Source organism: Amphiura filiformis, chromosome 15 (assembly GCF_039555335.1).
Source record: "Amphiura filiformis chromosome 15, Afil_fr2py, whole genome shotgun sequence".
Taxonomy (NCBI): Eukaryota; Metazoa; Echinodermata; class Ophiuroidea; order Amphilepidida; family Amphiuridae; genus Amphiura; species Amphiura filiformis.
The window spans coordinates 32,099,813-32,124,185 of record NC_092642.1 but is presented as its reverse complement, the minus strand read 5'-3'; the positions used below and the strand labels follow the sequence as shown (position 1 = coordinate 32,124,185).

The 24,373-nt window shown below is 38.2% G+C and overlaps 1 protein-coding gene across 1 annotated transcript; it reads left to right on the top strand.

The window, feature by feature from the left end:
* Positions 1-24,373, top strand: LOC140172191 (carbohydrate sulfotransferase 15-like). The gene is made up of 8 exons (XM_072195512.1): positions 1-100; positions 2,496-3,002; positions 18,942-19,146; positions 20,917-21,003; positions 21,551-21,695; positions 21,817-21,958; positions 22,732-22,879; positions 23,972-24,373. Exons 1-8 carry the CDS (start codon positions 77-79, stop codon positions 24,133-24,135), a joined length of 1,422 nt encoding a protein of 473 aa, XP_072051613.1. The 5' UTR covers positions 1-76; the 3' UTR covers positions 24,136-24,373.

Sequence of the window (24,373 nt, the reverse complement as noted above, 5' to 3'; positions counted from 1 at the left end):
ATCACGTTGGAATCATCCGCTAATCAGCGTTCTTCAGACGCCAACTGCTTTTTCCACAGACTGAACTGCTATAGCAATGGCTACTCATCTTTGTGCACAAGTAAGTTGAACATTCATCAGAGCCTTTTTATGCGAAACCGACGCGACCCAAAAAAAATGCCTTACCATTATTACCATAGAAGCTATTAGCACTTGTGAACTTGATGTCGAATAGCTCCGAGGAATTATAGCTGCATGCCGTGCCATTATGCATGCACCAGGCCGGTGCTGGTTTGACCTCTAGTCCACTTGCCTATTTAGCATACTCTGGCTACTACATTTAAGCATAAAACGCTGATTTGTAATAATTTGTGTGCAATTGATAAATTTTCACATCTGATATTTTCAGTCACCGTACTCTCTCTATTTGTTAGCTTCCCATGTGCTCGGGCTTTCGCGATCAATAAACTTTTAATGCATACAAAAAACAATTTAGAAAAGTGCAACTTTTGTTGATGAATACAATTTCATAAATGGCTATATGATTACTCACTGAACCATAAAACATGTTTGAAATTAGTCAAAATTAATTCATGAACATCTTAACTTAAGTTATTTTAATTTAAAAAAATATAGAAACATTCCTTTTTGATTAATTTTCTTCAAGTGAAAGAGGTCTGAAACCAAAAGTCATGTATAAAAAGCCTATGTAGCAAAGTGTAACTTTTTTTGGCCGAAAATGTTATAAATGGCTGTATTTCTCAGTGAAGATGATAAATAATAACAACAAAACACCGTTCACTTGATGCATAACTAATAAGCATATGTTCCAAACTTTAAAAAAAGAGAATTGATAAAGCCGTTTTTGGATTATACCAAAAACTCTTAGGGGGGACTTATTTTTTTGAAACCGTTTATGTTGCATTCCAATAACTTTTATTGTCACTAGTCATCTAATTATATAAACTCTGTATGACCATTTTACTATTGAACACTTTAATTCTAATAGACATCAGTATAATTTTGAGTTCAACGGAATGCGTTCATCATGATTAATAACAACATATTTGTATCAAAATTCAACTGTGGCATAGTCTAGGTGCTTGTATGAAATGTTAGTATGCTAGTATGAAATGTTATTCCCATTTTGTGTTGAACCCAGAGTTGCTGCAGAATATGTTATCCCCGGCTATGTCTGCCTTATAATAGGCCTATACATGTACTTGTAAGTTGTATAACGGTATTGTTTTCCTAGTTCGGAAGTGGTTCACTTTTGCATTTGTGCATACACTGTCAAATGGTGTCGTTAAAGGCGCCAACAAGGAACCTAATACAAACACAGATTTGATGTGAAAACTACCTTTTCGGAGAAAATGACACAAAAAAAAACATTTTTGGGTATATAGGCACCAATATAGGCCTACAGTATAGAATATAGAAAAGTATAGCCTATATTCAATTGTTATATTTTTTGGATATCGATCTTATTTTTGGAGTTATTGACCAAAAATTAAAAGGCCTACAGTATATTTTTGACACAATGTCATCGAACCATGCATGTTTTATAAAATATTTACAAAATAAAGACATTAGCAGTGGCGTAGCCAGGGGGGCATGCCCCCCTCGTCATGGCCGTCGGTTCATGTAAGGCCGACGGAAGGCGTTGGTGAAAAAAAAATTGGGTTAACAATAGACTATATTCTACCCTGGGTGACAGAAAAAAGGGTAGAATTGTAAAAGAAATGATGAGAAATTGTGAATTAATTAAATTGAATTAAATTTTGTACCGCATTGGTTGGTTGGTACCGCATTATCTTTTTTTGCTCTTCACTTTTTCAAACCATGCAAACAAAATTGGGGTCAACAAATCACAACTTCCGTCGGGAAAAAATATTTCCGTCTGTCCATTTACAAGTTGTGCAATACCCCCCCCCGTTCCTAAATCCTGGCTACGCCACTGGACATTATTTATATAATTTAAAGGTCCACAATGAACATGCCATATTTAAACACAAATTATAAGGTATATATATATGTGTGTTGTTTGTGATTTTCTCTAAATCTGTGTTTATTGCCTTTCGGAAAATCTATACTTCTGTCGTGCTTGAATTAAAGTTACAGCATTAGGGACCGTTCACAAACACTTGTAAGGGGGGGCTGATGCAAAAAATTTGTATCCCGAACCTTTTTCGGGGGCCCCCCCTTACAGACCTCGAAAATTTCAGGGCCCCCCCCCTTTTTTGACATGAAAATTATGGGTCAACCCCATAGAAAAGCATATAAACTCAATTTTTCCAGGAAAATTTGTGGTCATTTTTTCAGGGCCCCCTTAGGAGGGTCAAACATTTTCAGGGCCCCCCTTTTTGCATCAGCCCCCCTCCCTTACAAGTGTTTTTGAACGGTCCCTTACTTCAAACATTTCTGAGACGTGACAGCCCCCTTAAAGCCACATTAAACGTACGATCTTGTCAAATTTAATATTTTCAAGCCTGAAATGGCTATTATTACTCTTTCAGCTTTTCAAATACCGTCGTCGACTTGCAGTGCTGATTTTCAGTAGCGCTCTTGTCAGTTTTATATACACCAACTTGAAGTTGAAAGGTTATGAGGTCACAATATTCAACAAACGTAGTAAACTTTCCGGTCAGTCTCCATGGCAACATACCAGTACTAAATTAGAGCATCTTGAAATTCATAGACAACTGGATTGGAATTATTTATCAACGAATAACAAGACCAAAGTTGAGCGGGAGCGGGATAAAAGCGACTTATTCAACCAGAGTCAAAATTTGACTTCACTCTTGAATATCAACTTCCGCAATGATAAATTGAAATTAGCAAATGGAGTAAAGGATCACGCGGTGAAAAGTCTTGAATTGAAGAAAATGCTGCAGCAGTTTGAAGCTTGGAAAAGAAAACATGCAGATGTTCTAAACAACAGGAATGTGCCGTTGGAATTACCGCCTCCACCGCATGTTAATGACAAATACCTATGGGATGAGATGTTAACAACATTTCCATTGGTGAGTAAACACGGGGAAGGGGGGTAGTAGAATTTCATATTGAAGCTCCTTGCGCCCGGTCCTTGCGCCACTCTCTTCCAAATAAAAACACGTGCACTCACATGTAAAGGCTACAGTATGTCAGGAATATAATCGACGATGGGATGGCCATCTGAAATGACGTAACCAAACGGGAAGATGTAGCCTTGGTCTAGACAATATGCGGATTAGCGGCCATTTTGTTTCCTACATGATATTATTCACGTGTCGTTATACTTTAGTACACAAATATATAAGTTAACAGGTTTACAATTTTTAAATTATATTTTAAGTATGCAATAAATCGATCAAATGACGGTGATTGTTAAGGTATTATATTGCTTGATAGAATTGAATATATGAATACAAAAATAAACCTACCCAAGTCCACACTGTGGCCAAATTGAGTTAAGCATGGGAAATTGTTGCTCTACATAGGATTGTCATATGTATGAAAAAAACAACTCAAACTCATCCTCTGTGTCTATTGAGCATGTGAAAAATAGCATGTATGAAAGAACCACCCAAGTCCATGATTTGAGTCTTGTATCACATTGATTGAAATCCAGTATGTTTAAAAGTCCGCTTGTAACACATTCATTGCTGGAGAGCGACTTTTGAAGAACAAAATTGGGTTTAATAAAGGAACGTGTGTGGTTTATATTACATGGCAGAATGCTTATCAACATTATACATACCTGTGTGCTTTATTTTGTATTATCTTACTAGTGGTAATCTCATTCCAACAATGTGTCTTTGTATATGATTCAAAAAACCACCCACGTCCAGAATTTAAAATGAACCCCACGAAGTCCCTGAAATGCTAATCGTCATACTTAATACAGTTTAACCCACTCATTTGCAAGTAAAACTTACCATATTGACCAGGTAAATATAACTGATGGAATTAAAATGATACACAGGTTTTTCTCTCAAAATCACTTCCCATGGACTTGGGTGGGTTTTGTATTCATGTATTCAATTAAACTGTCTGACCAGCTAGTATTCTCATGTGTTTACTCTTGTATGGTTGTATGTTGAACTCTAGGCTAATTCAACATCTATTTAGTTGAATTTGAATTCTAATTTACAAGCTGTAATTCATGAAATCTAATTCACAAGTTGTAATTTATGAACTCTAATTCATTTGTATGTATGTATATGGCTGCAGACATGTCACTTGTTTCTGTTTTTTGCCTGAATTCCTTATTTTGTAAAGTCCAATAATATCTCTACATCATTTTTAGCCCAAGTTTAACATTTTACCCCAATTTACAACAACAAAAAAGACAATGACTTAACTGTGGTGATTTTCTATGTAGATGTAGCATGTAAATATTTGTAAATATTGATGCAAACTCTTGAATTCACGGAATAATATAGTATATATAACCCCTTCAAAATCTGATGGTCAATCCTTACACACCTAGTTGGCCTCCACTTCCGACAGTTCATACATACTACAAACCGGCGAACCCTTGCACAGACTGTTAAAAAGACTAACAATGCTTAATGTCTTTCTCAGTCATGTACTGCCATACAAAACAAATTCATAACAAATACAGAGTGTGCATGCGCCTAACCTACAATTTATTTATTTATTTATTTATTTATTTATTGGAACATACACTTTTGTAACAGTGGCACACGCCTAACCAGCGGTGCGTTCAAAAACAATATCAAACATAATTATATACAAGAAATGATTTAAAACAATATACATGCACAATTATTATGGCACAAAACTAAAGCAAAATAAATTGCCTGTGTCAACCCAAGTTGATTTGAAATGAGTCGTTAGCAGGCAAATAAAACGAAATATAAAATAATATTGAAATAATATACAATAACATGGCAAAATACTGGCATTAATTGTGCATAGCGCCAATAAAAGGATTAGGGATTAATCTAATGTGATAATCACAACCAGGCACATGTAGCTTCCACGAGTGCAGAGACAGAGAGAGAGCCCATCCAGGCTCAGTGCACCTTAAGGGCACACAACTATGAATCAACTGGCGTAACTACCTCTTTCTCTCTTTTTTTTTTTTTTAAAAAAAAAACAAGATCACTTTCCTCACAAGGAAGTGAGGATAACACTACTAAACAACTACTACTAACAACTGACTTGCAGAAACCAATCTAACAGCTTATGTGAATGAAGACACTGTTGGTTAGAACACTCAAAATAGGCAATGTGCCAACAGTCAATAACATCAACAGTTCAAGAGTCTTTTTGTCTGCAATGACAAACTGACATTCAACATGAATGTAAAATGGTTCAAAGTTCAATGACGTAAACGTCAGTTCCAGAGTTTTCTTTTAGAATTCCAAATGACATACGTAAATCAGTTCAAAGTTCAATGAAGTGACCATAGGAGGACACCGGTGATGGATTAAAATGTCATAGTACACAGTGACCTGTCCATTTAGTTTAACACATAGTCTTTCAGGTGCTCAGGAAGTTTGTGAGGGCGCGCGGAATGCTTTTGTGTGAGCAATGGTGGCATGATCTCAGGGCCAACTATACTAGCTTGGGGGATACTTTCACTAACCTCACTGCTGTTACCGGTACATGGATTAGACTGTGCAACCAAACCGGAGGTATTGCTGGAGCTATGACCGCTATCGCGCAAGGGATCGCGAGGATCTGACTCAGAACTGGGGTGCGAGTGATTAGCATTCCTGGGCAGGGGGTCACAAGTAGCAGGTGTGGACAAGTATTCCGGAGCTGAGAACCCACAAATTTGCGGATGTTGCACCATGGGCCTTCGATAGTAGTGACTAAGTAGCGATCTCTAGCATGAGATTTCTTGCGATCTGAGTAGAGGTAGACAAGATCACCAACCTCCAACTCTGCTGCTGGGGAGGCAGAGGCTAATGGGGCCTTTGAATGAGCACTGTGTGGGTGGTTGGCTTTTCGCAAGGCATGCTGGGCCTGGATCATTTGACAATCAGTGAAAGGAACCTGCTCATTGGTAAACTGGTCTCGCTGAAACCACATCTCACGGGCTGAAAGACCTCGGGATCTGATGCGAGTATTAAGGGCTGCAGTAGCAATGGCAAGTGATAATGCTGTAGCCGGACCACCTGTAGAATCTTGTCTGAGCAACTCATCTTCAAGCTCACGAATGGCTTTCAGCAACAGGATTCTTGTTATTATTTTTAATACGACCGATCTCAACCGATAGATGGTAACGTGTGAGAAGTTTGTCATTGGCGAGTCGAACAAACCCTGGTGCTGGGTCAGTACGAATGACTGCAGGGGGGCCATCAAGTGGACGTAGTTCAATGCACAATTGAATCAGGGCATCACGCAATGTGCCATGTTGTTCATTCTCGACAATGCAAGAAGCTGCGTAGGACGTTGAGGTTTCGCGTAGCACAAGGACAAGCTGGCGGCTACGCTTCAGGATATCAGCTGCAAAAGAAATGCCAACTGCATCGGGAGGGTCACTTGAGGACTGCTCGATCAATGCCTTAGGGGCATTGGACAGAGAAGCACACTGGTGACAAGTTGATGTCACTTGATCAATAGCCTTGTCCATATCAAGAGCATAAAAGTAACGCTGGGTCACCAAACTGAGCTGATGTTTGGAGGGATGGTCAAGTTGGATGTGCAGGGCAGTGAGAAAACCATTTAAGACCTGTCTGGGAACAACAATACAATCGCGAGTTGGGGACAATGGTTGATCACGACGAACAACAAGTAGGCCATCTCTAGCGATAGATGCAACCTGCAAATAGCGCTTCACATCTTTGACAGAAGTAGCTTTCTTTGAAGGGCGAGTGCCCTGAACTAGATGAGCATGTGTTCGTCGCAGATTCGGGCATTCCTGCTGAATAGCATGCCAGGCTGCTTTGCTGGCAAAGGGGAGCTTAGCTTTCCCGGACAGAATGTCATGTGCGGAAACACGAAGGACAGTTGCTTCCTCTTCACGTTTGATAAAGGAGCATATTTGACAAGTGGGCTCAGTGCAGTCAGGGGCATTACGACTAGCAAAGTCTGAGGGGTGTTAGCTGATCCTGCAAGATGACGAACAGATGCTTGGAAACGACTGACAGTGGAGAGGAATGTGGACACGCGAGGACTGGCTGAAAACTCACCCCGGCAGAGCTTTTCATATGCCTGAACACAAGGTTTGCTGTCAGTGAGGATACATGTCTTGTGTTTGGACTGAATAACATAGGGACTGAAGTGCTTGGTGGAGGCAGAAATAGACAGCGCCTCAATTTCACAGGGTAACCATGTTGGCTGTCGATCACGCAATTTAGCACTGAAGAACCCGGCGAGGAAGAGTTTGTCATTGCGGGAAATATACTCTTGAACTGTTGATGTTATTGACTGTTGGCACATTGCCTATTTTGAGTGTTCTAACCAACAGTGTCTTCATTCACATAAGCTGTTAGATTGGTTTCAAGATGACCACCAATTTCGTCAGGAAGGTCAGCTGAGAGACTTCAGAGATGACTGGTTTCGAATCCAAGCTGTCACCACGCCAATAAAAGGATTAGGGATTAATCTAATGTGATAATCACAACCAGGCACATGTAGCTTCCACGAGTGCAGAGACAGAGAGAGAGAGCCCATCCAGGCTCAGTGCACCTTAAGGGCACACAACTATGAATCAACTGGCGTAGATTCATTTAACAAGAGAAGCTCTAAGAGCCCAAGCACGTTTAAGAAATGATTTACAAAAAGAATCAAAACAAAAACTACCTTCTTCACTGTCTAAGGGGGCCCCAGCATCAAGCACGTTTTAATGTCCTCATTCCCAGCAATAAATATGTGCCAAAAGGCCTCAAGTTGCTGATCATAAAGGTCACTTTCCAGTTTCAGATACTCTTCTGCGCGAATTGTGTTCAGAGTCCTACAGGTGAAAAGGAAGTGACTGAGATCTTCGATCCCGCTTTTGCATAGAGGGCAGGTGTCGTCCATGCCCTCGGTCTAACCGTGGATTCTACCATTTAAGGGGAGAGTGTTTGAACGTGCTTTAAATTTGAGGCTTTGTTTTGTCAAGAAGGTAGTTTTCAAAGGCAAGTGTTTGTTTAAACTTAACATATTCAGCCAGAGAAGATTTGGTTTTGGCATTGTCATACCAAGAGATTTCATACACATTTTTCATAATTTCTTTACAACATTTAGCCCAGTGTGGATTGATCATGTTGATAGACGCGTCATCTGTGAAAAGGCGGTTCATATCACATTTATCGAGAGCAGATTTGGTCGAGCTTAACCATTAAACCATTGCAATCAAGAATGAATAAAGTATTGAAAAGCAGTTTTGGCCATCGATGTAAGTCCATTGATCTGAGACGAGCAAAATAGTTAATCCTAATAGTATCTTGAAGGCAATTGATTGCCATCCTAGATCACCATAAAGGGCTGCCGCTGGGGTATTACGCGGTGCCTTCCCAGTGGGCACAGGTTAGGATTTCGACGTTGTATCAACGTTGATACAACGTCGAAATCTAACCTAACCTGATTTCAACCCGATTTCAACCTAGAGATTGGTTGAAATCAGGTTGAAATTTCAACGTCGATACAACGTTGAAATTTCAACCTGATTTCAACCATGTTTCAACCAACTTTCAATGCAAAAATTAAGGAGGTTGAAATCAGGTTGAAACTTCAACGTTGATACAACGTTGAAATTTCAACCTGATTTCAACCAATGTTTCAATGCACAACTTAATGACCTTATATAAAATATTATTAGGACGAAATATGCATATGCCTAGTATAATACATGTTTAAAGGTCGATAGCATTGAAATTTTACCCAAGTTTTTCTATATATCCAGGCCGCATGATCTAACGATTTAAACCGAACTTCCGTTCCCTTCTTCAAGTGGCGCGCGCGGCGTGCACTACCTCAAATACTTACGCGAAAACACCGGGTATGCTATACGGCCCCGTCGCCGCTCAATTGGCGGGCTGATGTTGATATGGGAATTCCTACAACATGGTGAAGTTGGTACAAGAGACGTTCACAAACACTTGTTAGGGGGGCTGATGCAAAAGGGTGGGGAGGGCTTTAGTTTTAACCCTCCTAGGGGTAAAGGAGGGGCCTTGAAAAAATGACCAAAAATTTTCCCAGGAAAATTGAGTTTATATGATTTTCTATGGGATTGACCCATAATTTTCATGTCAAAGGGGAGGCTGAATTTTAGAGATCTGAAAGGGGAAAAAACTTTCGCGATGATTTTTTGCATCAGCCCCCTAACAAGTGTTTGTGATCGGTCCCTAATATGCCTATTCGCATATCTTCTAACTATTTTACTAACCCGATCATATCGCCCGGGGTATTGCCCGGGTATCGCCGGCGTCAGTAGCCGGCGTCAGTAGCTACGAGGTCGGCAGATCGAGGTCGGCACCCATACGCGGGAGGCAACCGGGTGCGGTACGTACACGCGTGCACAATTGTGTTAACAAGCGTTCGCAAATGTTTGCGAGTACGCACTCATGTTTACAAGTGTTCATGGGTACGCTTGCGTACATTGCCGGTACGCACACACGTTCGCAAGTGTTTGCGAATACGCAATTGTTTATGGGTACGCATGCACATGTTCAAGTCTTTATTGGTACGCACATGTGTTTGCAAGTTATTGCGGCACGCGCGTTCGCAAGTGTTTGCAACTATACACATTATGCATACACAAGTGTTTGCAAGTACAAACGCACGTTCCCAAGTGTTTGGGAGTATACGCACGCACGTTCGCAAGTGTTTGCGTGAATACACTCGTTCTCAAGTTTTTATGCGTACGCATGCACGTTTGCAAGTACGCAAGCGTATGCGAAAGTGTTTATGGGTACGCACACGCATGCGAAAACGTTTATGGGTACGCACTTGTGTTCGAAAGTTATTGCGGGTACGCACGTGCGTACGTTACGCAATCGAGTTTGCAAGTGTTTTCGAGTACGCATGCCCGTTCGCAAGTGTTTATGGGTACGCGAAAGTTATTACGGGTACGCATGCGAGTTCGCAAGTGTTTGTAAGTGCACAATCGCGTTCACAAGTGTTTATAGGTACGCACGCACATTTGCAAATTATTAAAGGTATACGTACGCGCGTGCACAAATGTTTGTGAGTACGCACACAAGTGTTTATGGGTAGGCCTATCCACACGCGAGTGCAAAACTGATGCTACTGCCACGAGCGGGATGGCGCATCAATCAATGACATAATGCCTTGAATGTGTCCGTTTGTTTGAACTTGATGTAGGATCTGGATTTGGATCTGGATAGGCAAGCAGTGAATTCTGCATCACGCTAGAGTTGTAGGCTAGTCGGCCTATAATTAAAGACCGAATTAAAAAGACTAGTTTGCGTCTGACGTCATGACAAAGTCGCGCCGTGATTGGTTGCTAACCTGCGCAGTATGGTCTGGTTGACAGGACATCATACGCAAACTATATAGTCTTTTTAATTCACCTTTTCGGTAAATCCCATAACCCTTTGCGAGTACACCTGAGAACTCGTCATTTGACGTCACGCCGACTTGCAATGCGCAGTAACGATGTTCGATAAACGATGTGCGCATCGGCGCAGAGCAGCGTGACGCAGAATGACGAGTTCTTAGGTGTACTCGCAAAGGCTTATGGGATTTACCGAAAAGGTCGAATTATTATAGGCCTATATCTGAAACATGTTGAAAAACAGTTTCTAATTTTTGAATATTCGTTAGTTCTGGTCGCATTTTGACCTATAAACATGTTTCTAATCCTAGATCACCATGTTTGGACATTCAAAAGTTTAAAAAATTTTGGATTAAAATTGTAGTAGTATCGCTTTCGCCCAACACTTTTCCAGAACGGATATTGCCCAATGCTACATCAGTAAGCAAAAGGAGTTGTACGCGTACACATGCGTACGTGTGACGAACATGAACTTGAGGCCTAAATTTGCAAATAAAACAGGTTAGTAAACATTTAAATTTTCTTTAAAGGTCTACTTGTCTTTTGGACACATTGCTGGATGTATATTTCAACTTGGTTTTCCATTTTGTATCATCAGGATATGTTAAAATAGTTAAGCTTACTGAGCAGTTTATGGCATGCCTGCTGCACATGACTGTGACATGCATGCTGTACAATCATGAATGCATCATTCGACAGACACGAAACAGTGCCTTGAAGTTGACATGCTTTTTAAAATGACTTGTATTAATTTTGTACAAGACCCAGTCATGCCAGTTTGGAATATTTGCTGGGGGCAATCAGGCCTGTAATCTGGATTGATGGGGGGGGGGTATTGATTTTGAAAAAGTGCACTTTTTTCAAAATATGGAACTTTTTGGACTGGGCGGATTTGGACAATTTTGGACGGACCAAGATTACAGAAGGCATAAAAAACCACGATTTTTCGCTCGCTGTGCTCGCAAATGGGACTTTTGGGTTAAAAAAAGGGGAACTTTTGGGCCTTTGGCATTTGGGCAGGGGGGGGTGCTGGCTACGGGCCTGGGGGAAATGCAAATGTTTATTGTATAATTAAGAAACTAGGCCCCTAGGCCTAGCCCTGGTCATATCGTGCAGCAATGCTCATGTGCTAGGTCATTACAATCGCAAATTTTCAATTTGTGATTGTACTGTTTTTGGTCAGTTCTTCTTCTTTCTTTCTTTCTTCTGTCAAACCTATAACGAGCCATCGTAGCCATATGCTCTAGGCCAGTGTCCAACTCGGGGGGTCAAAGGTCATAGGTCATTAAATTGCCAAAATGTGATTTTCACTAAAAATGCTTCATCTTCCACAAATTACATAATACAATGACGTCACTTGCATACCTGCATCGCCTTAGCCAGTGTCTAAAAGTTGTACAAAGAATTGGGGTCAAAGGTCATTAAGGGGTAAAATCTCACAATTGCATTATCTCGACATCCGTAATGGGTATGGGGCTCAAACTCGGTGACAACAAATCTCATGACCAGGGGAACATTTTACAGGGGTCAGGTCAAAGGTCAAATTTTAGAAATACATTTTCTGTACAACAAACTTAATGACCAGTGGAATATATTGAAGACTTTGCAGGGGTCAGGTCAAATGTTATCTTGGGTCAAATCTTATAATTTCTTCTTCTGGACTCAAACTCAGTGACAGCAAATCTCATGACCAGGGGAACATTTTGCAGGGGTCAGTGAGTTCAAAGGTCATGCAGAGGTCAAATTTTAGAAATGCATTTTTTGGACATCTGTAAGGGGTACGAGGCTCAAACTCTGTGACAACAAAATTAATGACCAGGGGGGATATGTTGGAACACTTTGCAGGGGTCAGGTCAAAGGTTAACTGGGGTCAAATCTTATACCGTAATTTCATTTTCTGTAATGGATATGGGGGCTCAATTTCGGTGACAACAAACCTCGCGACCCGGGAAACATTAAGGTCAAAGGTCAGGTCAAATGGTCATTAAAGAGTTACATGCCTTGCGATTGTCTGCGCTCTGTGAGCGCAAATCATTATCTCTAGTGTATTTTTTTAAGACATTAAGTTACTGGTAGGGCAGACTAGATGTGTCTTTGATGATTTGACATGAATTTCAATGTCAAAATGACAATTATTTTTAAAAATAATATACTGAGTGATAGTGATACCAAGTTTGTGGAAGTCCACATCCCACTGACAAAATGATATTTTAATAAGCGCAGAATTATGAAGAATACAGGGCCCCCAGGGGCCTATTAATATGGCTAGGCGTAAATAGTAGTACCAGTAATATTTAGTTAGTAATCTTAGGACTAGACTAGTGGAATTTGTGGCATTAAAATAGATAGAGCTTAAGAGCTCGGATAGCAACGTTTTCACGTATTTTGTGTGGGACCTGAGAGCACATCAGACATATCTAATTGCATTTTGATTTGAATACGAGGAATGTCCTTCTAGTACGGTATCAAATAATTTTGATTTTTGAAATTCGAGATTAAAATTGATGTTCAGTCCTCGAAGTAAATTCTATAAATCTAATGATATACTTAAAGTGTATGTAGCTGGGACGAGCGGCCGTCAATCATATGAAAATTTTGACCTTTCCTATTGAAGATATAGATTGTTCCCCAACAAAATTTAGGTCTTTGGGGGAAAAATCTATATATGAAAGGTCAAAATTGTCAATTGATAGTTGGCTTTTCATCCCAGCTACATACACTTGAAGTAGATATCATATCGATTTATTAAGTTTACTTTGAGAACTGTTAAATGTCAAAAATTGCCATTTTTAATAATTTGCCCCAAAATTTTTATTGCATCGCGAATTTCAAAATTTTTTAATTTTAAATATATCAGAAGGACATCCCCCTATTCAAAATTAATCATGTTAATGTTCGCTTGTGCTTCCTTGGTAGGCCTAGTTGCAACCGTTTAGTAAACATAACGGGTAGGCCTATATCTAATCTTTTCTGAGAGACTTACGGTTAAATTACAAAGATATACATCATAGGACCCTAATATTAATAATCTACTTATCTTCGTTTTTAATATAGGCTAAATGAATTATGAACTTTATTCAGTATTTGTATTCACGAAATTTAGGCCCTTAAGGCTATAGGCCTATACCTTCCAAGTTATTAAAGGTCGTAAAGATCTTCCTCAAATAGATTCAACATTAAGGTGCAATCTGCAGTTCTCTAGAAAGAAAGTGAGGCTATTTTTAATTATTTTTCATTAAACTTATCACTGCTCTATGTCAAAAAATATCATGTTTTCTGAGTATGCCTACTTTAAACATGTGCAAGCATGAGCCAATTAGTGTTGAACACTTTTTAGGCAGATTTTTTAGGCAGAATATTTCACATCCCCAAATAATGTCTCTAGTCTAAAGCATGTGTCTAAAGGAGCAAAAAATAAGTTATAATTTCCCTCTTTTTGGTCCCAAGAATGGCCCTAAGAATTGTTCAGCAGAATGACCCTAAACAGTCAGGAGTAACAGGTCTACCTTCAGTAGGCCTATGCCTATTTTACATTAAGCATATTAATCGTACTGCAAGTCTATGTCAAATATAATGTTTTTGTATGTGTAAATTATTGAAATAATTGTATTTTTAAATCCCTAAATTTTTATTTTTGTCGTTACAGCTGACGTGTTGTTGTGCCACGTGACAATGGAATCAAAACAAGATTGGCCATGCAATAGACAGACTAGTCCATGACAATGTACAATGTATAAAGCATCAAGAAAATTGACTTAACTTAGAAAGTTTAGATGCAGCCAAAGATTTCGGATGAACTGACAACTTGAGAGAGCCATAATTTTAATACAAGAGCATGGTCAAATCAAAGCATGGAGTAAACTGGCACGGAATTGCATGGACCAACTCCTACACTGAATAAAGTCCATCGTTGAGCAGTTGTTGCCACATACTACTCATCCGTTCAAGATCTAACTTTAAAAGTTGTTAGTCATCATTCATTCCATATAGCCCGCAGATGGAATGAACTCACGCCTCACATTCCAGGAACTGTGAAATAGACCAGCTTCAAAAAGTGTTTTGGTCACAAATGTGATTTTTGGTCAAAAAATGTGCAAACCCATCAGCTTAATGATAACAGCTGTTATTGCCTTGATATGTGTCTTGACATAGAAAGAACTAAGCAAGCAAATACAGATTCTGGTCTAGATTTTCTTAATATTGGTATTGATGACATGATCATCAATGCGATATAAGCCTACTGATAGGGTTGACGTTTTCGATGCTTATCTCCTTCAGCTAAAACTGAGCACGACAAGGATCCTTTGAATACGTTGAAGGGTGGATTGCAAACGCAGAACACTTCCAAAGCTATTGATCACACTATCTGTATATGATCTGATCATCAGTCTAAGAAAGTTCTGTGAAGTTCTTCGATGAGGAAAAATAGAAGTATTCAGTTGTATAATCTGTCAACAATTTCCAGTTTAGTTATACGTGTAAAAGTCAGGACTTAGAAACCATAATTATGTTAAAGATATCTTACATGGTATCAGAAGTTTTAAGCAAGTTGTAACGTGAAAAGAAGAAAAACTTGAGATTTTTACTCAAGATTTTTACGCAAGCCAGGGAAACCCTATATTAACATTAAGTATAATGGGCACATTGCATCCAGTACATTCTTAAAAGGTTCCAAAAGGGTCAAGTTCTAAAGTGTCCTCCTAGTACATATCTAGGCCTATGGATAACCCTCGCACTTTAACACAAACAGCTTTCTGACAATTCGCGAGTTCTTTTAAGAACCATCACAAATCTAATGTATTTAGGCTCTAAATGTCCAGCTCTAAGACTTTTTAAACAAATACACACGTTTTAAAGGAAGGCTCCGCCTATCACAACATTATGCCCTATTATATGTAAGAAAAATAATTATCAAGCACGAATCACGTGGTTTTATCTAAAACAAACTCATGGCGACCATGTGATTCGTGCTTGATTATTATTTTTCTAACATAAATTTATAAGGCATGATGTTATGATTGCCGGAGACTCCTTAAAGTGCTTAGGAATAAAAGAAAATATTGTTTTCCACATTTTCACGAAACGATAGGTATTTTTGGCAACTCCAACTCCTAAACATCACAATTCACAAATAAAAAGCTTACATATCTAATTTCTAAAAGTTTAAAATGACTTTCAGCACAAAATTCCAAGCAACCTTGAATTTTCGATGTGTGACACACATCTTCATGGTAGGAAGTCCTGTGATGTTGTTACTTGTTACATATATCTAAACATGTCACTTAGCTAAACGTTAGCAGTGTTGAAGACGGGGTATAAGTGTTCAGGATGCGTTTAGATACAAATTGTATCAAAGTATGATACATGTAACCATGGTAACGTAACTTGAAAATCAAAAGGACGGAGCTGATTTTATTTTGGATTTGCGATGTGTAGGAGAATATGTTTCAAAATATGAAACCATAACTTACCCCCGGGAACTTACCCTGAATTCAAAAGGGATGGAGTATGAACGTTTGGACAGTATTTATTGTGGGACATTAGAGCACATCAGACATCGAATTGCATTCTGAATGCGAAGAATGTCCTTCTGATATTAAACAATTTTGATTTTTTGAAATTCGCAATATAATACACATTTTATGGCAAATCATTAAAAATTGATATTTTTGATATTTAACAGTACTCGAAGTATAACTTCATAAATCTGATGATTTATACTTGAAGTGTATGTAGGTGGGATGAAAAACCGACGATCAATTGAAAATTTTGACCTTTCGTATTGAAGATATAGATTTTTTCCCCAAAACACCAATTTTTTTGGTCTTTTTGGGAAAAATCTATATCTTCAATATGAAAGGTCAAAATTTTCAATTGATCGTCGGCTTTTCCTCCCAGCTGCATACACTTTAAGAATATATCATTAGATTTATAAAATTTACTTCGAGGACTGTTATGTTATATATCAAAAATGTGAAAAATATCAAATTTTAATAATTTGTCATAAAATTTGTATAATATCGTGAATTTAAAAAAATGAAAATTATTTGATATCAGAAAAACATTCTGCGTATTCAGAATGCAATTCGATGTGCTCTCATGTCTCACAAAAAATATTCATTCCAAATCCCTTAAAGTTGCATATTTATGTTCTTAAAAGACACAAAATAAAATTAGAAACAATTTTCTCAATTTCTTGAAAAAGGACCTTAAAATATCCCCAATTTTGGTCAAAATTGTGGAAAAAGTCAAATTTTGATCCTTTTTGATCCATATTTTTGATTATTCAAAAATAATTGAGAGAACTGTTTCTAGTTTTGTGTCTTAAGAACATAAATATGCAGTTTTTTAAGACACACCAAACTATTTAAGTGTTTTTGGTGTTTTCCAGCTAAGGCGGCAGCCATTATGAAAGTGGCTATACCATCTTGAAAAAAATAATGGATTACCTCATATCCAAAATTGTTCTGCAGCTAGAGCACTATAATATTCCTGGTTGATTTTGTACCAATAATAGGTGAAAGAAGTGTCCTGTATGTACATGTGTTTGTTGTTGTTGTTTTCAGCTAAGGCAGCGGCCATTTGAATATGGCGACCCATCTTGAAAAAATAAACCAGAATTGTTTAGTATTGCTGTATTACTATTACTTGCATTATAAAGGTACACAAAATGCTCTGTCAACTCTATAATAACATGTTAAAATATCGGGCATCTATTTTTCAAAAGTGTTTTTAGAACGTTATTAAAACGTTTTTATACCCTTTATATAAACCAACAATAAAACGTTATCTGTAAAATGTTTTGTGTTTGCTGGGCAACTCAACTTGCAGGTTCTACGACGACGTTGAAAAATTGATATGATGATGATATCAAAAATAAATTTCAAAGTTCAAGGTAACTCGACTTATGGCCTAAAACGCGACGCTTACTTTGCACGTAAAATCTATGGAAAGCTATTTAGGATTTGAAGGTTAAAAATAGGTCAAATCATCAAATTGAGGCTTTTACGATAAACTGATATAAAAAGGTGAGAAATTAGCAAAATCGAATACTAAGAAGATTGCCCAAAGTTGCATGTTTACTCAGTGGTGGCCATCTTGAAAAAAAAAAAAAAGTGATTTTTGGGCAAAAATTTGATTTTTGATAAAATGTGTTTTTTGGTAAAAATGTTATTTTTGGTCAAAAATATGGGGTTTTTTTTTTCAAAACATGTGATTTTTGGTCAGGGGTCAAAAATGTGATTTATGATCAAAAATGTGATTCATGGTCAAAATGTGATTTTTGGTCAAAAATGTACTCTTGGTCAAAAATGTGATATTTGTTCAAAAATGTGATTTTTGGTAAAAAATGTGATTTTTGGTCAAAATGTGATATTTTGTCAAAATGTGATTTTTGGTCAAAATAGGATTTTCGGTCAAAAATGTGATGTTTGTTCAAAAATGTGATTTTTTTTTTTTTTTTTTGATAATTGGTCAAAAATGTGATTTTTGTTAAAAAATGTGATTTTCGGTCAAAAAATGTGATTTTCGGTCAAAAATAGGATTTTCGGTCAAAAATGTGATATTTGTTCAAAAATGTGATTTTCGGTCAAAAATGTGATTTTTCGGTCAAAAATGTGATTTTTAGTCAAAATTGTGATTTGTGGTCAAAAACATGACCGCCGCGCACGGGCCCACCAACTCCACACCCGTTTGCCTCCCGCGTTGCGGTGCCGACTGCACCGGCCCTCCGACTCCGACGCATGCTCCACTGCACGCGGCCAACCGACACCACACCCGGTAGACTCCCGCGTATGGATGCCGACGGCACCGTCCCTCTGCACCGACCACTGCGCGCGGCTCACCACGACTCCACACCCGGTTGCATCCCGCGTATGGGTGCCGACTGCACCGGCCCTCTGCACCGACAACGACGGCGATACCAGTTACCCAGGGGCGATACCAAGCCTAGCCTATAATCATGAATTCATGATAATATTCTCCCAGACGGACCACAGCGGTGAGGTTCTACACGTGGGTACGTATAAATTTATTACTATTAATTATATTTAAATAAATATCAGGTTAAAATCGGATTGAATTCAGGTTGAAATTAGGTTGAAATTTCGACGTTAATACAACGTGAAATTCAGGTTGAAATTAGGTTGAAATTTCGACGTTGAATCAACGTTGAAATCGGGTTGAAATCAGGTTAGAGTCGATTTGCAAATACAACGTGATTTCAACGTCGAAACGTCAACCTGATTTCAACGTCGGGTGTGCCCACTGGGTTAAGAATATATCGGGCCATTTGAAAGGTACCGGATCGTATTTAGCTCGGTTATCGCATGTATTGTGAATTCGGTGAAATTAAATAGGGAAGCATCGCCTGGAGGCGCTGCTTCAAAAACAAATTGGTTCAGTTTTGAAATGGTGCTTATTTTTCCAAGGATAAGGATACTTTTGGCGCAGTATATAAGGCATATTTACGATTAATTATTTCGAGCATCATCGTTCTTTGCAGGTTTTCCGGCGGTTAATGAAACCATTCTTGATAGACTACAAGAACCCATGTTTTCGACAAAAAGATCTAAGATGCCTACCTTATTTTATTGAAATTGGTGCAGCAAAATGCGGCACGACAGATTTATACTATCACATCAGCCGACATCCACAAGTAGTACGAGTCTACAAAGAACCTCATTTCTGGACACATATGGACAAATCTGGTAGGAAATTTATCAACGTTTTGTTTATCTCTATTGTTTATTCTTTAAATCGTTATTTTTCCTGGTTGACCGTATTTTCAGCTGCGATACAATGCATAGGCTAGGAGAAGTGGTGCGAGTAGAATTTACTCGTTAGATGTACGAGTTGTTGTTTTTTAACTCCCGGCTGGAATATTGCAATCATCAACTAAATAACAATTTCCGTTTCTCGTTTTTTCTGTATTAACCCCTTGTACACTACCTGCCGATCTAACATTGCCTCTAATTGGTCAATTACATGATATCTTCATTTTAATTACCAATCAGAATGGAGCTTTGCAAATATTTCACCCCATTTTTATTCTTTTTTTGCGTGGTGAAATTATTCTAACAATGTTGCTGATTGGTCCAGTCGATAATGAAAACTTCTTTTTGGCCAATCGGTAGGTAGTTCTCATGGCATTGAATTATGGGCCGTCGGTCTTGCATACTGATTTGAACGACGCTAAAAAAATCAGTCCTCTTTTTAAGGAACATTTCACATATGGTCTGCTTTTTTCTGTAAAAAAACGTTCAAATAAGCCCTTTTTGAAGGAAAATTTAAAATGAGGTAATTTTTTACCAACCGCACACCCCAAAATACATCTTGGCTACGAGCCTGGTTGAAACCTTTAAAATTCTCACATTGCTGAAAAGAGAAGTTCTTCATGGTTGCTTGGATTCCAAATGAATTTGATAAATTCAGATGACGCCAAACCAATATCGTTATAGGGACGTCAGCAGTGCAGTGCAGTGGCGAAGGATGTAAATTTAATATATTTTTTGTTGACCGCATAGCGGGACCACCATATAGTGTATGTTACTAGCTTACTTAGTTACTAGCTTACTTACTAACTGGCTAACCATTTAGTCTTACATGGGCATATCTCGAAATGCCACGAAGCTATTCGCTGTCGAAGTGCACGTTAGAAGATGACCGTTGCTAGGTCAACTGGATCACGCTATCTTTGTTACGAACCACTGATCGAAATGAGCACAACACAAAGCCTATGGCATATCAGAATTCAGAACAGAACTCTGCTCCTTTAACAAAATGGTACCTTTTTCGGTTCTACATGTGTCTCTTCTTTCACATTGCTGGTATGATAAACATCAAACAGTCATAATTGGCGGTCATTTCAAATTATCCCCAAGTCAACGAGGTTCAGGAATGTCCTCTCATTGTTAATTGCTGGTAATATATGCTTTGTAATCCACCACTTGAACAGGATTTAGCCAAAGCAAACAAAGACGAGGGCTATTTAAGGATTCTATAGAAATAGGTAAAAGCTTATTATGCTCTTCAGCAATATGATTATTGATTGTTTTAAATGGTGTTTGACTGGCGCTATCAAATGAGATACATACCAGTCAACGAAGTTCAGGAAAATCCTCTCATTGTTAATTGTTGGTTAATGGTTATACATGCCTAGACAAAATACAATGCTTTGAAACCCACCACTTGAACAGGATTCAGCCAAAGCAAACAAAGACCGGAGCTATTAAGAATTCTATAGACATCTAAGGTAGAAGCTTATTATCCTCTTCAACAATACGATTATTGATTTTAAAAGGTGTTTGACTATCTAACTGAGATACCTGTCGCACCAAATTGAGGTACCTATGAATACGACCTTCACGCACATTTTACACTGTAACTCAGAATACAATTTGCCGCTTTACGGCTCATTCGTATAGTGTACGGCCACATATATTTTATAATAACATCCTGATATACGTTTTCTCTTTCAGATAACTCAATAACAAAATATTTGAACTCGTTGAAAAAATTTACACAATCCTTGGTAACACAGAGAGACAATGAATCACTGATATTCGGTAGGTGAAACGACAATTCTGTGTTCGCATAATGCAAGTACATTGTATTAATCCCCGGCATTAATCAAGATAATAATGTATGTATATAACAAAATGTGACATTTCAGTAAACTTGGTGCAAACATTCTAACATTACAATACCGTTTTAACAACCTTTTCAAACGTTGGTTGGTGCATAAGATAGCATTCGTGAGGTAGGGAGCTCATGAATATCGGTGTACAAAAATTGGTGTACAAAAATGGAATTCGTGAGGTATGGAGCTCATGAATATCTGTGTATAAAAATGTCACCAATGTATTTTAAATTTTGTATATGACGTTTCTGTAGTGCTTTAAGAGCTTGTTATTTAAAAGGTGCCCAGTAAATGTGTGCCTAAAATTACCCCCCCCTCCGGCGTGCCAAAATTGCTTCCCCCTCTCGGCTTACCAAAAAATCAATCCCCCCCCCCCATTTTACCCTCCCCCTGGGCTCATAATTATTGCACAGCTCTTTTAATACTGGCTTTTACTTCTATTCTACTGCAAAATATTCTTTCTTTTTCCTCAGGAGATGGATCACCGTCCTATATCTGGGAAAATAATGAACTCCCAAGGAACAAAAATGGAGAATTAATATTTCTCTGGGCAGATGTAATTCATGCCGTGATGCCTGGAGCAAAAATCATACTTATTTTGAGAAACCCGACTGATAGGTATGTCAACGCCGGGTAATAACCGATGTTCAAGGCTTATACTACTAAAATAATTAAATTCTTAAATAAATAAATAAATGATTATTAAAATAACAAGTATAGTTTCCTTTAATTTTGACAGAACAATTTCCGACTATTTCTACTCCGGTTTGCATCAGTCTCCCACCGATTTTCACAGACACGTTCAAGTCGCAACCAAAAGATTTAATAAGTGTAGGTTACGACGCAGTTACCGGGAATGTGCTACACGTTATTACTACCCGGTAAGTAAAAGTCGAAACATGTAGCCTATAATTTTAGGGACCGTTCACAAACACTTGTAAATGGTCCCAAATAATCATGTGCCCATAACGTATGACTAGTAGTACTAAATTGTGAACAATTTGTTGCCGAATTTCTGTGTTAACATGATATTATGCGAAATTGCTCCCACAATCGGTGTGCCTCAGTGATCAATTTTGGGTCATTTTCTTTTAATTTCTGTGTTAACAACATGATATTATGCGAAATTGCTCCCACAATCGGTGTGCCTCAGTGATCAATTTTGGGTCATTTTCTTTTACATTTTATATATTTCAATCGCGTGTCCGGAGTTTGCTGTGGGGGCTGAAGCCCCCGCACTTTGTTAAATACCATGTAAAATCAGCCGTTTTTTGGCGATTTTAACCCTCTAAGCCCCCTGCAGTGGAGTGCAGTGGCGAAGGACGTAAATTTATTATAAATTTTAAAAACTTGGAGTAAGATTATGGTGTAGACGTATTAGTAGGTACTTTGGTTGAGACATATGGAGAGCTTATTTCCAAACCTTGTTAAGTCAACCAACCTTCAAAATTGATGTGTGTGTGTGTTTCCAATGAAAAAAATCCAGATATACTAACAAAGTTTTTGACTTGGTCTTGACAAATTAACTCTAAATAGCTTATTAATTAACATACCTGATGAACCTCTTCAGTCACTATTCATATAATGGACCTATTGTATACATAACCAAATTCGTGTTTCTAATAAAATGAACGTGTACTGAATAATCTTTCAGAGGATTCATGTAAGTGTGTATATTGCTCATGTTCGTGAATGGCTTCGTCTCTATCCAAGAGAACAGTTCCTAGTACTACGGAATGAAGATTGGCATGATCATGCAAATAATAGTATTTTGCAAACGATATTTAAGTTTCTTGAAATAGGTAAGTCGAATTACAATTCACCCCCCCCCCCCTCCCCCTCCTTCAGTTCTTCTCCTCCCCTCCTGTTCTTTTTTCATCTCGATTCAACCTATAAAACCACATCAGAACTACCTGCCGATTGGCCAAAATGAATATTGTGTCCAATTTTGAACCAATCAAGGAGGGTATGAATAAGACCAACTGCAAATGCAAGTTTGACCATAAATATAGTTTAAAACCTAGTCATAATTGGCAATTGAAATGAACATTTCAAGTTATCATCCAATCAGAAATGCTGTTATATGACCAGTAGTGACCAAGGGCTTAAGAGGGTCAAGAGTGAAGCAGTATAGAGTAAGCCAAAGAATTAAGGTACCAGCTATGTTCATATGTCATAATTGGAACCACAGCCAATAGCTACATCTTTTAGCTCGAATTTAAGACCTCAAAAAATTGTTCAAGAAATAAAGACACGACGATCCAAAGACCCAACGGAGCTAGATGCCAATTCAAAAGTTGCAGTTTGCTCCATACTTGCCCTATTGATTTGTACACAACGCGTTCTCGAACAAGAGAACTATTATACCGCCGTGCTCATAATAGATAGAAGATCTACCAATGACATATGGAAACAACACATCTTTGCATATATTTACAGATAGCACCACATTTGATTCGTCGGGCTCACTATTGGGACACCCTATAATTTAAACGTTGCGTTTATTGGTCCGTGATTAAGATGCTACCATAGCTACAGAATACACGGTAGATATAAGTTTTAATATAAGATGATATCGAGGGCTTATAGCCAGAACTAGCTATGTCTATTTGTTTTCTCAATTACATGTTATTCATTTCGGTAACAAATGGACGGTTAATTCTGCCCTAGGCCCTCCATAAGAAAATGTAAGTGACTTTGGGGTATATGCATGGTCACTTACTAACTAACTGTTCAAGTGACCATGCACATACCCCAAAGTCACTTGCATTTATTATGGAGGGCATAATTAACCGTACATTTGCCGAAATGAATAACGTGTAATTGAGAAAACAAATGGACATTGCTATTCTGACTCTAAGCCCTCGATATTGTGTTTGTTTATTTTTACACAGATGAGTTATCCGAAGCTGACTTACCTGATTTAGAAGACGACCGAGTGTTGGTACAAATTGAATCCAAAAAAGCTACTGAAAGAAAAAGTCAAAAATTGGGATATGTCTTGCCAAAAACGAGAGCTCTCCTCGATACTTTTTTGAAAGATATAACAGAGAATTAGCCGAGTATTTAGACGACGAAGCCTTTCTGTGGAACGATTAACACTTTTTCACGTATTGAATTCGACATTTTAATGCAGAAAAGTGGTACAATGTGGGGATGAGACTGTTAATCGGATCTGCATGGCTTAATTGCTACGAATTGTGATGAGGATAGCGACAATATTTCGTTCGACGGATATCTTTGGTTTTTTTCCCTTTTTGTAATATAATTTGAGATTTCGCCAACCAGCATCACTT

Excerpts from the sequence above, each read along its gene's own strand:
- LOC140172191 (XM_072195512.1), top strand. The coding sequence starts at position 77 with ATGGCTACTCATCTTTGTGCACAA. Across the intron at positions 101-2,495 it reads CTACTCATCTTTGTGCACAA|CTTTTCAAATACCGTCGTCG; the intron begins GTAAGTTGAACA and ends TTACTCTTTCAG. Across the intron at positions 21,959-22,731 it reads CTACACGTTATTACTACCCG|AGGATTCATGTAAGTGTGTA; the intron begins GTAAGTAAAAGT and ends ATAATCTTTCAG.